Source organism: Papaver somniferum, chromosome 2, assembly GCF_003573695.1.
Source record: "Papaver somniferum cultivar HN1 chromosome 2, ASM357369v1, whole genome shotgun sequence".
NCBI lineage: Eukaryota > Viridiplantae > Streptophyta > Magnoliopsida > Ranunculales > Papaveraceae > Papaver > Papaver somniferum.
Genome location: NC_039359.1, coordinates 162,696,477 through 162,708,389, shown reverse-complemented (window position 1 = coordinate 162,708,389; position 11,913 = coordinate 162,696,477). Strand labels below are relative to the sequence as shown.

General features: G+C 37.3%; 2 protein-coding genes across 4 annotated transcripts; both read right to left on the bottom strand.

Annotated features, from left to right (window-relative positions):
- Window positions 1-5,947: 5,947 nt before the first annotated feature.
- LOC113349611 (serine/threonine-protein kinase PBL27-like) lies at window positions 5,948-10,405 on the bottom strand. 3 transcript variants are annotated; one of them, XM_026593602.1, is made up of 8 exons: window positions 10,269-10,405; window positions 9,456-10,007; window positions 8,918-9,361; window positions 8,445-8,679; window positions 8,163-8,352; window positions 6,895-7,286; window positions 6,369-6,703; window positions 5,948-6,253 (listed from the first exon to the last, which is right to left on the bottom strand). In XM_026593602.1, the coding sequence occupies exons 3-7, from the start codon at window positions 8,983-8,985 to the stop codon at window positions 6,392-6,394; spliced, it is 1,197 nt and encodes a 398-aa protein (XP_026449387.1). In that variant the 5' UTR covers window positions 8,986-9,361; window positions 9,456-10,007; window positions 10,269-10,405; the 3' UTR covers window positions 5,948-6,253; window positions 6,369-6,391. The 3 variants fall into 3 exon arrangements, with proteins under 3 accessions (XP_026449387.1, XP_026449388.1, XP_026449389.1); XM_026593603.1 differs by having other exon boundaries at window positions 8,918-9,121; XM_026593604.1 differs by having other exon boundaries at window positions 8,918-9,596; window positions 10,269-10,341.
- On the bottom strand, window positions 10,284-11,402 carry LOC113352370 (F-box/kelch-repeat protein At3g06240-like). The gene has a single exon (XM_026596195.1). It carries the CDS (start codon window positions 11,400-11,402, stop codon window positions 10,284-10,286), a length of 1,119 nt encoding a protein of 372 aa, XP_026451980.1.
- Between the last annotated feature and the right edge of the window lie 511 nt (window positions 11,403-11,913).

The window sequence follows — 11,913 nt, the reverse complement described above, 5'->3', positions numbered from 1 at the left end:
AGGTAATGTTATACTATTGTTAATCTATTTCCTTTTTTAATATTTCCTAATAATATCAGTTCAATGACTAACTATTACTTGGCTACTTGGCAGAAACTTGATGAAGAATTTCAAGAAGTATTTCAAGTCATACAGCTTACACACTCATTTCTGGAATGCTGCCAAATGTTACAAGAAGAGACACTATCAGGTATTCTCATTTCTCAGAACAATATAGTTTAATTTCAAGTATTACAAACATGAGTTTGATACTATTTATGTTTGTTTTTAGAAACACATGGATAAATTTTTTGCTGAGGATGATAAAGCTGCACTGTATCTCCTAGATCAAAAACCTGAATGTTGGTCTAGGTCTCATTTATCAAATGATAGCAAGTGTGATCACATTAACAATAATTTCTCAGAATCTTTCAACAACATGGCCAAGCCCTTCAGGGATAATCCTATCATTACGCTTGGACAAATGTATGCTAGCCTGGTGATGAGTATTTTCTTCAAGAGGAGGAATGAATGTGAAAAATGACAGGGTTGGTCAGATAGTGCCAAAGGCAATGAAGCTGATTACAAAGATGCAGGACTTAACTCATTTGTTTGAGTTAACTGGAGTTGTAAGGGGAAAGGTATATGAGGTCAAGAGTATTCATGATGTTGTGTTTGTTGTGGATCTTCCCAAAAATACATGTAGTTGTTTGCAGTGGCAGCCGAGGGGATTTCTCTGTCAACATGTTGTACGTGCTTTAACACCTTTGAGACCAAACTGGGATGATTAAGTCACACTCTCTTTTCATTCCATAGTTTCATTCCTATGTTTTGATTTGTTATGTTCCCTTTATTTTTCCTTGCTCAATCTTGTAAACTGATAATTTGTGGATCTGCTTGTCTGATTTCATGTTGTAGCTACTGTGACCCTGTGTACAGTGTGGGATATTACAAAAAGACATATGCTCCAGAGTTTGAACCACTGTCAGATGAAAATGACTAGGTAAGAGCATTAATTTTATTAAAAATAAAGATATTGATTATTGTGCAATAAATATTTAATAATAACAAAGATTCTTTTAGGGTTCTGATAGGCACATTTTTGTGTCTTATATAATCTCAATTGTATATATTATTAGTGCTCGATTTTATATTTATTATGGCCTTTTATGTCCATGTAGGTATTTTGGAGAAATAAGCTTTTGCAGCGAAATTGGATCGAAAAGCGATTTTTGTGCTTGTGGGAGAAAATTACTATACAGACTCTCATTTTGGATAAGGGGTAACCTAATTACTAAGGGTGACCTATTTCCAAGCAGCTGCTAAAGGGAGAACAACACAGGATAGGGGGAAACCCACCTTCTTCACGTTTCAAATTAGAAATATTTGCGGGAAAAGAGACTTCATGTCTGCAGATTTTGGACGTGAAGCTTTGGGAAGTTTTAAAGAGATTCAATACCGGAAATTGATTGGGCTGGACTTGATATGACTTAACAAGTTCATTAGAAGCAATTGGACCGATCGAATTGGGCTGGAATTGCCGGAAAAAGGAAACAGAGCAAATAAGGAAACAAGTCCCTGTCGAGTTTGTTTTTGGACATTAAGAGAGATTAAAGGCAAGAAATTCGTTCCAAAGATACATATTCTATCTAAGGAAGAGTTTGATATAATTGGGAGAGCTCAGAAACGCGTGAAACGAATTAGGGAAGAGATTATTCTCGTGACTGCCAAGGAAGGAAAGAAGAGATTTCGAAGCGATTTGGGAAAGATTCAATGACCCTTTTGTGTATAAATAGGATGCTTAGGTCCCCTAGAAGGAGGACGAAGAGTTTGGAGTAGTTTAAAGCACTCAGGAGGCGAGAATCAGAGTTGCAGGAAGTTACGTGTTTCTGCTGCTGAAGAACAAACGTTGCAAGGAAGAACATCGTCTCAAATTCGCAACATCACTTCTCTGTAACAGCTGAACTGTCCGTCACCTTTTCTTTCACTGTAACAATTGAACAGCGCCTTTGCATCAGTTATTTCTGTTGCAATTTTTCTGTTTTATTGTTTCACCTCTTGTAAACACTTTTTGAGCTATAAACATATATTTTGAGCAAGTGATTAATATGAGAAGCTAAACCCCAACACTGGGATGACGGAGGAAGCCCTATTTCACGCATGTGGTAATTCTAATAATTCTTTTATGACTATTTGCATTGATTTTTAATCGATTTATGATTTTTATTGAATGGGTGTGATTTCGTTTGATGGTGTATGCTTGGTCCATGTATTTTTGATACATCATGATTTTGATTTACAATCATTACTTTTCAAAATCTACTTTTTGGCAAAGAATAAGAGTCCATATTTTTAATATTTGATCTATAATTGATTGGAATTATTATTTGAATCACATGAATGAAATTTGGTGGAATCCTGAGTCTCAGTCTCTCTCGATATTCGTGACAACCTTGTGAATATATTTTTAGTATTTTTATTCTTAGTTCTTAAAAAAAACCTTTACACAATCCGAGTTGAACGAACTTTACTACCACTTTCAAAACTACATCAATTTTTGGCGCCGCCGACGCGGATTTGTATTAGGTTTTAGATTTATTTTATTTCTTTTAGAATTTTTGTTCTCTTTTACGCCTTTGGTATTTTTCGATTCTTTTCAGATTTGGAGCGAAGCTACAAGGGAAGAAAAAGTGTTATAAAAGGAAAGCATAGCCAAAGAAGGAAAGAAAAGAGGAATCCGAAAGGAATGAAGAAGAAGATTTTGTATATAGTTATTTTGTTTTGTTTTTAGAAACTGTAAATAGGGTATTATTTTTGTAATTTTTCTTTTCCTTTTTGGACATTTTTATTTTTGGACTTTTTGGACATTCTTGGACATTATTTTTAAACCCTACGGAAGGGTTAAGATTAAATATAAACTGTTTGCAAGGAAGGACGACAGTTACGATACTGTCTCGGCCCCTCGGGTTCGTACACTGACATCGGAGTCGGTGGCCTGAGTCGACTTCAACGGTTCATCGCCCGTCTGGAACGGAGAGGTTTGGGGTCGAGAGGAGAGCTCAGGAGGCGAGAATCAGAGTTGCAGGAAGTTACGTCTCTGCTGCTGCTGCTGCCAATGAAGAACACGAAGAACAGACTTTCAAAGACAGTCGTTCTTCTACAGTAAAAAGGACAGACGACTAGCAGTCTTAAAACAACAGAAACAACACTTCAGTTTTATCGTTCTTTTCTGGACGCCTTCTGTGGGTTGCAGATTCACTGATTTTATTCTTTTCACTCTTTTAATCAACTTTTGGGCTATAAATATGTGTTTTGAGCAAGTGATAAATATGAGGAGCTAAACCCCAACACTGGGATGACAGAGGAAGCCCTATTTCACGCATGTGGTAATTCTAATAATTCTTTTATGACTATTTGCATTGATTTTTAATCGATTTATGATTTTTATTGAATGGGTGTGATTTCGTTTGATGGTGTATGCTTGGTCTATGTATTTTTGATACATCATGCTTTTGATTTACAATCATTACTTTTCAAAAATCTACTTTTTGGCAAAGAATAAGAGTCCATATTTTTAATATTTGATTTATAATTGATGGAATTACTATTTGAATCACATGAATGGAATTTGGTGGAATCCTGAGTCTCAGTCTCTCTCGATATTCGTGACACCTTGTGAATATATTTTTAATACTTTTATTCTTAGTTCTTAAAACAAACCTTTAGACAATCCGAGTTGAACGAACTTTACTACCACTTTCAAAACTACATCAGTTTCATACATGCTTTATATAGTACACAACCTTTAAGGGTTTCATATCTTAACCAATATCTTCTCTTTGTGTATAATATACTGGTAGAGTTCATTAATCCTCCTGTTATCATAAGGAAAGCTAAAAGGCCAAGGAAGAAGAGGATTCCTTCTTATGATGAAGCTGGAAGTGTGAAGAAAATGAGAAAGTGTAAGAAGTGTGGAGTTTATGGTCACTATGCAGTAACTTGTGGTGGTGGAGAGGTTGGAAAGAATCCATAGGGAAACAAGCCTAGAACCTGTGTTGATGGCTCAACATCATCTACTTATGTCCCTGAACCATCAAAAAGGAAGTACAACAGAAAGAAACCAGTTGTTAGTGCTTCTGCAGGTGCATCTACCACTGCTAAGGATGGAATGAAGAACAACAACAGTTCCAAAACATGTGTTGGTGAATCTTCTAAACAAGGTGCTGCAAAATCAGGCCAAGGGAGTAAGAAAAAGGCTTCTTCTCAACCTGCTTTCAATCATAATAGAAAACATGTTGGATCCATCAACAACAAAGTCACCTTCACAGTTGCAGATCCAAAGGGAAAGAAGAAGAAACCAAAGAAGTACATGAAAATCTGATTCTATGTTTGTGTTGGTCTCTTTTGTTTTTGTTTTGTGACTGGATCTGAACAGTATGGTTGATTTTGTGTTTCAATTTGGTTATCTTTTGTGAATGGGTGAATGGATGCTTTTGTAAGACAATGCAAGTTCTGAAATTAAAATAAATTTATTGTAAAATTGTTGCAGGCTACATTTTCAGATTTTTCTTAAATTCCTTACATATTTCATACACTTTACCCTTCATTGTTTCTTTGCTTTCAATGACAAGAGCATCTGAAGCCCATCTGAATGCATCACAGGATTTCTTCTTGCACACAAGGTATGCTATGTTGAAATTATGTTGATTTTTGCATATCTTCAGTTCTAATTAAGAGTTGCAGTGGTCTTTAAAGCATTTTTGAAGCTTCAGTGGAGTTTGTAACACTGTGATTGTCTTCTCCACAGGCAATACAACCATGAGCTGATGGAAGCTTGATTGGAAGTGCTGAATAATGGGAAGAAGCTTGAGAAAACCACTCAAAGTAGTTGCAGGTAGGATTCAAGCATTTCAAGAACAACTTTCCATTACTTACATCTGTTTTAGACCTCAACAAAGCTCTTACTCCATTACAAGGTACATGTTTGCACCTTGAATAAACCCATGGACATGTCTTTGTTTCATGATCTTCTTCCATTTCACACACTAAACATACTACTATACTACTTGAAGTACTTGCTTTGTCATTCATACCACCACCCATTTTTTCAGATCTGAAAATGAAGAGAATCAGAATTATGTGGTTGTGGAGATGTTCATTTATGGACAAGATTTATGGAGAAGAAGATAAGACTGCCACGTAAGCAGTGCCACGTACGCACTATGTGGTGACGTATACAGAGTCAACATACATCTGGTTGGGTCACAATAACCGATTCAAAGGACTTTTAGGTCTTTTTAGTTACAGCTAAGGGTGTTATCTTTCCATCCATCACTTTTGGTCAAAACTTGCCTAGTTTTGCAATAAATAAAAAAAAAAACAGGCCTAGTTTTGCAAACCATAAAAAACAGACCTATTTTTATAAAAAACAGGCCTATTTTTGTCTTGTAGTCGTAGATCCCGAATAATCACACTAGACCCCAAGCTAGCCGATCATATTTACGCCTAGACGCTCACAATCGGTCTACGTGAACATCCTTCACTATGCTCACTCGTACTCCTAGACGCTCACCATATTTACGCCTAACCTTAGACGCACATTATATGTGCGCCCCGCTATAGTCCGTGACCAAATGTAACTATAGTCCATCTCACTGCGCTCAACTTTCGGACCAAATGTGGGTATAGTCTCCAAATTTGATCGTGACTGTGGTTGGTCTTAGAAAGAAAGATTTACTACCTAGGACACATTTTACTTCAAAAATTATAAGGCATAATCCAAATGCAGCCCTCAGAAATCGGTTCTAATTTCTTAAAGTTTAATGTCGACTGTGGAGCTCCATGTTTTATGACCGTCTGGAAAATCAAACCCCGTGTCTCAATCGCATGCTCAGGCCCACATGAGAAGTTAAGGATGTTCAGTTTCTAACATGATCGGCTATTTAAGTTCCAGATATGTAAAAACAAATTATAGAACCAGAAATTCCCATTCCAACACAAAAAGTGGCATCTACAGCTACAGGTTACACGGTGTCAGATTATAAAAATCAATCTTCTATACAGAAACTAGTACATATAGAGGTAAGCTTGCCAGTTTTCATTCTCTGTTAGTGAAAAAATGCGATGCCAAGTACAGATGGGATCAACCAGAATACGAGCCATGCAAATAATGCCGGTTTTCAGATTTGTTTGGCAGGACAATGATAGGCATTCCTTTCTTTCAGACATGGCTTCCACAGATGTTTCGTAAGAGTTGCAATTTGTCATAATTTACCTGCAGTTTCAGACATTTACTTGATGCATATCAGATGAAGACTAATCTAATAGTTAGGATTACCATCCTTAATGATTTAAAACATGAAAAATTCCGGTCTTGGCAACAAACTTACCTCACGGTTATCTATTTGTTCTGTCAGAACTGCCATCCCTTTTTTTTCTGTCTACCAGATGAATCACCAGTACTTTTCTGAGCTTCCTTGTCCATAAATGCAGATATGCTAACAACAACGTTATTCTGATTAGAATTTGGGTCGTAAGTTTGCGAAGCTAAATATGAGAGTGCTGTTACAACATCTCCAATGACAGGTCTAGCTTCAGCATCTGGTTGCAAACACATAGCTGCAGCAGCAAGAGCCTGGTAAAGGCCTCGCATTGGATAACGACCTTGCAACAATGGATCAGCCATCTTTGGGAACTTCTTACGGTCCTTAAAGAAAGGTCTAGCCTGCAAAAACCACATCACAAGAATCTATTAAGGGATAAAAAGGGATCTGAATACAAGGAACACAGGAACATGATCTGGTGGGCAAATGGTTCGAAATAAGTGCAAAAATTGCATTCCAGTATTGATGATGAGATTTTTGATGATTTACATAACACAAGAAAAATTGGAATCAAAATGAAACAAAAATTTACCCATTCAACTAGATTCTTCTCTTCCCGGGGGGCAGTGGTATCAACTGCTTTGCGCCCTGTGATAAGTTCAAGCAAGACTATGCCGAAACTGTAGATATCTGATTTTAGAGTGAGTTTACCAGTCATTGCATACTCAGGATCACGATAAGCAGTTGATCCGATGACTCTTGTTGAGATGTGAGTTTTGCCTCCAGTCGGACCCAGTTTAGCAAGCCCGAAATCTGATAGCTTCGGGTGATATCCTTCACCAAGAAGAATATGGGATGATTTGAGATTTCTATGAATAACAGGTGGGTTTGCTTTATCATGCAAGTATTCCAAGCCTTTAGCTGCGCCAGCTGCAATCTTCATCCTCATATTCCAGTCCAGAGGCTCTTTAGTGGGTGGAAGGTCTAAAAGACATAGCACAGATTAGTTTTTAAAAAAAAAAAAAGCAATCTGAATCTTCTGAGAGCATCCACAGTGGGCGACTAAACCCAAATATTTGGTTTATTAACGAGACGTAGTGGGACGGACTATCGATTAAATCCTGACCATCGACTATATTTCAGACTATATTTGGTCTGGGACCAAGACTAAACCCAAATTTGATCGCGCGGGACCTGAAGGCTACGCCCCACACCAGGCGTACATTTAGATTACGCCCCACACCAGGCGTAAATTTAATCTCCGCGCCATTTTTTTTTTTTCAATTTTGTATGGGGCGGACGTTTACACCTCCGCCCCATAAGATTACTTTGACTCTTTAGTGGGACGGGCGGAGATTTAATCGTCCGCCCCAATTTTTTTTTTTTTTTTTTTTAAAACAACGGGCGGATGCACAGTGTTACGCTCGATCAAATTTAGTCTTCCACCGTAGCGTCACACACCAGACTAAACTCAAATTTAATCGTTTTTTTTGGTCTTTGATCTTTGGTTATACTCGCACCACTGCAGTTGCTCTGATAAGAACTACAAATCTATATTGGAAAGAAAGGAAGGCATAACTTTCTTCTAATCATAAAGGGAAATCTTGTGTTGGGCATTCTATTTGCAAGGAAGCCTGACAACATGGATTGCCTAAAATTAGGCATCGATCTGGCCACCATATGAGGGTGCGTTGTTGTCAAACTGCATGGATGCTGTTATATACTAGAAGCTATAGAATATTACAGTCATTTTGATTAAACTGGAAAATATGTTCAATCATTTCATGCACACAACAAGTCAACAATACAATAATAACTCAAGAATTATGTTTGTGAAAGAGAAGAAGTTCATAGATTTACCATGCAAATGATCCCCCAAGGATCCCAACGGCATGAATTCATAAACAAGAAGTAGGTGGTTCCCTTCAGCACAATAACCAATCAAATCAACTGTATTAGGATGGTGTAAGAGGCTAAGCATGAGAACCTCAGTCAAAAACATTCGACTTGAAGAGCCATTTTCCCTATTAAGCTGTTTCACCGCAACTACCTGCTCAGCCGTTTGCACATTAGCTACACAAATTAGCATATAACTAGAGGATCCATCATTACAGATAAATTTAGGCTGATATACGAACTAACCTGCCTAGTATTCTGCAAGCAACCTTTATAAATACGCCCGTTTTCACCTTCACCTAACAGGAGTTCTGGTTTAAAATTCTCAGTTGCATACGCAAGCTCTTGATATGTAAAAGTTGTGGCGGCAGCATTGGCTGCTGGAGCAGAAGGTCCAGCCTTTGAAACAGATCGACCGCGTGTACTAGTTCTCCTTCCACCATCACCACTTGAATTTACACTAGAAACTGGAGACCTACATCTAACCGTGTCAAATAAGGAAGTTAGTTCGGTCCTAATATTTCCTATCATGAATCCACCTTGGAAACCGAAAGCGTATATACAATCACGACATGGGTAGTTTTCAAACCATCAAGATGAAATAACAACCTTAAAAGTGAAGCAGCAAAATTTGTAGCCGTATTAGAATCAAAGAATTGATGCAATTCTAAATATTAAAAAGAGGACCACAAGAACTTCATCAGAAGAAACAAACTTACTCTGAACGGTCATCTTCATTAATCTCCATGTCTGTAGTTAATCGAGAAGAGCAAGCAAAACAATTCATTGTGATGTATAATCTCTCAAGACTTTCATCAGCAACTTGGGTATTAACATTTCTTATCCTACCACCGTCTCAATTTTATGATGATATAAAGGACTAAAATATAGCATGTCATCCTCTCCACTCACTTTTATGTGGACTGCTTCAAGGATACAATTTCAATCAACTCACTATTATTAATTCAAGAAAAAGAAGAAGAAAACATAAACTAATACAGAAGAGTTGACAAGAATAAAAGGATTTAGGAGGAATATCGGTATTTAGTTGACTCTTAACAGGGGACAGTGCTCACATAGACAACTTCAACTGTCTTTTCTGTCTCCAGAAATGACAATCTCCAAAATTAAATGTCCTTTTATGTGATATTTCAATAATAAACCTGAAATTTTCTGAAACACCTGAGCTAAACCACCATAAAAATGAGGAGAATTTAGAGAAAAGGAGAAGTCTACTTAGTCTCATATATGACTCACCTCCTGATATGCTAGCAGCAAGCCTGTAACAACACCTCTTCTAGATCTTTCCCTGTAAGCTGTAATCTTATAGGATTTTCCATCTCTCATTAAATTTGTATCTTGGTTGCACGCGTAAACCAAGAGAATAAAGCTGATGAACTGTAACAACACAGCAGCAAGACACCATGGTAAAAGCCTCGAGGGAAAAGCGATCTAATTGGTGTACGAATAATACTGAGTACTCTCCTTTCACATGAATGAGAGTACTCAGTACTCTCCTTTACAGAACCTTATAGAATTCCAAAAAATAGCTTCTGAACAATGACACTTGTTCGGGATACAAATTGCAATACTTGAAAAGGCCCCGAAACAAAACCCCAAGCAAGTAATGTTTACAATTATCAAAACATTTTTCCAATAAAGTAATTACAGAATAACTTCAAGAACAACATAGTTGAAGCCAGAGAATCAGAAAACAGCTCCTGTGAGATACAAGACATGAAGAAGCAATCTCAATGAGAAAATTGAAACATTATTGACACAGCAATCTCTAGGCTCTTGATGCGATCACTGAAAGCGAAGAAAATAGTGTAGAAAAAACACTTATTAGTGTGACTTCTAAACATTACAAAGAAGGTACAAGAAACAATCTGTATATTACAACCAATGTGAAATGGATTTGCTTATTCTTATAACAATATATGGATAAACTGCACTGCATGAATCCATTCGAAATATGCTCAACATAGAGAAGCTTACTGGAAAGTGTTAATAAACTCCTTGACACTAAAGTAGCCCAGAGAAGATAAAAAAAATGCTGTGAACACTCACCTCTGGTTGTTTTTGTCAAAACGGAATCCCGTTAATGTATTCTGCTCCATCCTCTGTTTGTTCCTGAGACCGCATATAGGTACCCGAGTTAAGTGACACTAGGTTTCCAAACAGAGTAGTTAAGTTGGCCCAAGCTGGAATCCCTTGAAACTCAAGAGTTCTAGCTGTTCTATGCTTTGGGTAATACGAAACAAGTGAATCACCAACCCGTAAAAGAATCAAACCATTCTCGAAAGAGTGGATTGGTTTGAAATATGTCCACTTTTCAAATGTTGGTGAGGATATGGCAAAAAATTTACTCCAAGACTCTCCAATTCCATACTCATTCATCACCCATACCTCAAAACTAACATTATCTTTTCTGCTAGATATGCAAAGGCATCCACCCAGTACACAGATCCCTCTTTCAGTACCGAAGACACGTTGTGGCAGTTCTTGGAATGTCTCGTCCTCGATATCGAAAGCTAAAATGCAAGAAGTTGTCAACCAATGAAGAGCTCCATTAACAAACACCCCTTCTCCATCCATATCATCGTCGTGAACAGGTAACACTTTCTCTATACTTGTCCATGAATTCGGTCCCAATGCCTCACCTCTCTCCTCACAAGTGACGGAGATGTCTACAATCTTGAAATCGTTAATCTTTGAATCGTATCCAAATCCATAAATACTGAAATCGTAGTCATCAGCAACTAATACTGGTAATTGTATTTCCTTAAATTCTCTAGTAAATGGGTTGAAAAGGCAAACATGCCCTGCTTCATAACGCAAGTAAATCAAACCATCACAAGACTCCATAACACCAACCCATTCATAATTTGGGATAGAACACCGTGGTAAATCTATCCCCACATCTTCATAATAAGTGGTTAATGATGATGACGATGGCGAGGGAGTACGAAATTCTACCGAGTACAGGCGATTTTTCTGCGTAGAAAATTCTGATGTCTCAACAAGAAGCATGAGACTCCATATGTTCCTTTCAATAGTATGTTTATGATGCATTTCAATAAAATTAGGATCACTAAACAGCTTTAACCATTTCTTACAAACACACCTGAGTTTTAATAGAGAAATTACTGGTAACTTTAAGAGTATGCTGTTGATTACCTCTTCTGGAAGATGGATTGACATTATTTTAACAACCTTTTTGATCTTAGAAAATCATACTAATATTCAGATGAATCTGAGCCAGGATTGATTGGAAAAATCAACATAGAGTGTAAAGACTAGGAGTCTAGGACTAGGAGGGTCTTTTTATTGTCTAAAATTAGGGGTATTTCTTCGCATTATTTTGACTTGTAAGAGCAGTTCGAGTGGGATGGGCAAATGAGCAGATTTGCCCATTTCCACCTCACACTGGGCCTGTTAAACCCAGAAAGTGGATGAGCAAAGGCTCAAATATAAGAGTTTGTCCATCTTGTCTCAAATTAAATCGACAGTATCACTGTGAGACGGCCTGTTTAATCAAAGACGAGCGTACCAAGTCAGGCCGAGTCACTTTTCAAAATCTGACGATCACAACTGATTCGATAATATATAGTTAGGTTAATCCAAGGATTATTATCCCACTCTCTACAAATTGAGTTCAGTATTCAACTCTAAAATCACATTTTCTAAAACACGTATAATTTTCGACAAATGA

Coding starts and splice junctions, on each gene's coding strand:
- LOC113349611 (XM_026593602.1), bottom strand. CDS start 8,985: ATGAATTGTTTTGCTTGCTCTTCTCGATTAACTACAGACATGGAGATT. Junction 8,680..8,917: donor AATGAAGATGACCGTTCAGA/GTAAGTTTGTTT, acceptor TGACACGGTTAG/ATGTAGGTCTCCAGTTTCTA. Junction 8,353..8,444: donor GCTTGCAGAATACTAGGCAG/GTTAGTTCGTAT, acceptor ACGGCTGAGCAG/GTAGTTGCGGTGAAACAGCT.
- LOC113352370 (XM_026596195.1), bottom strand. CDS start 11,402: ATGTCAATCCATCTTCCAGAAGAGGTAATCAACAGCATACTCTTAAAG.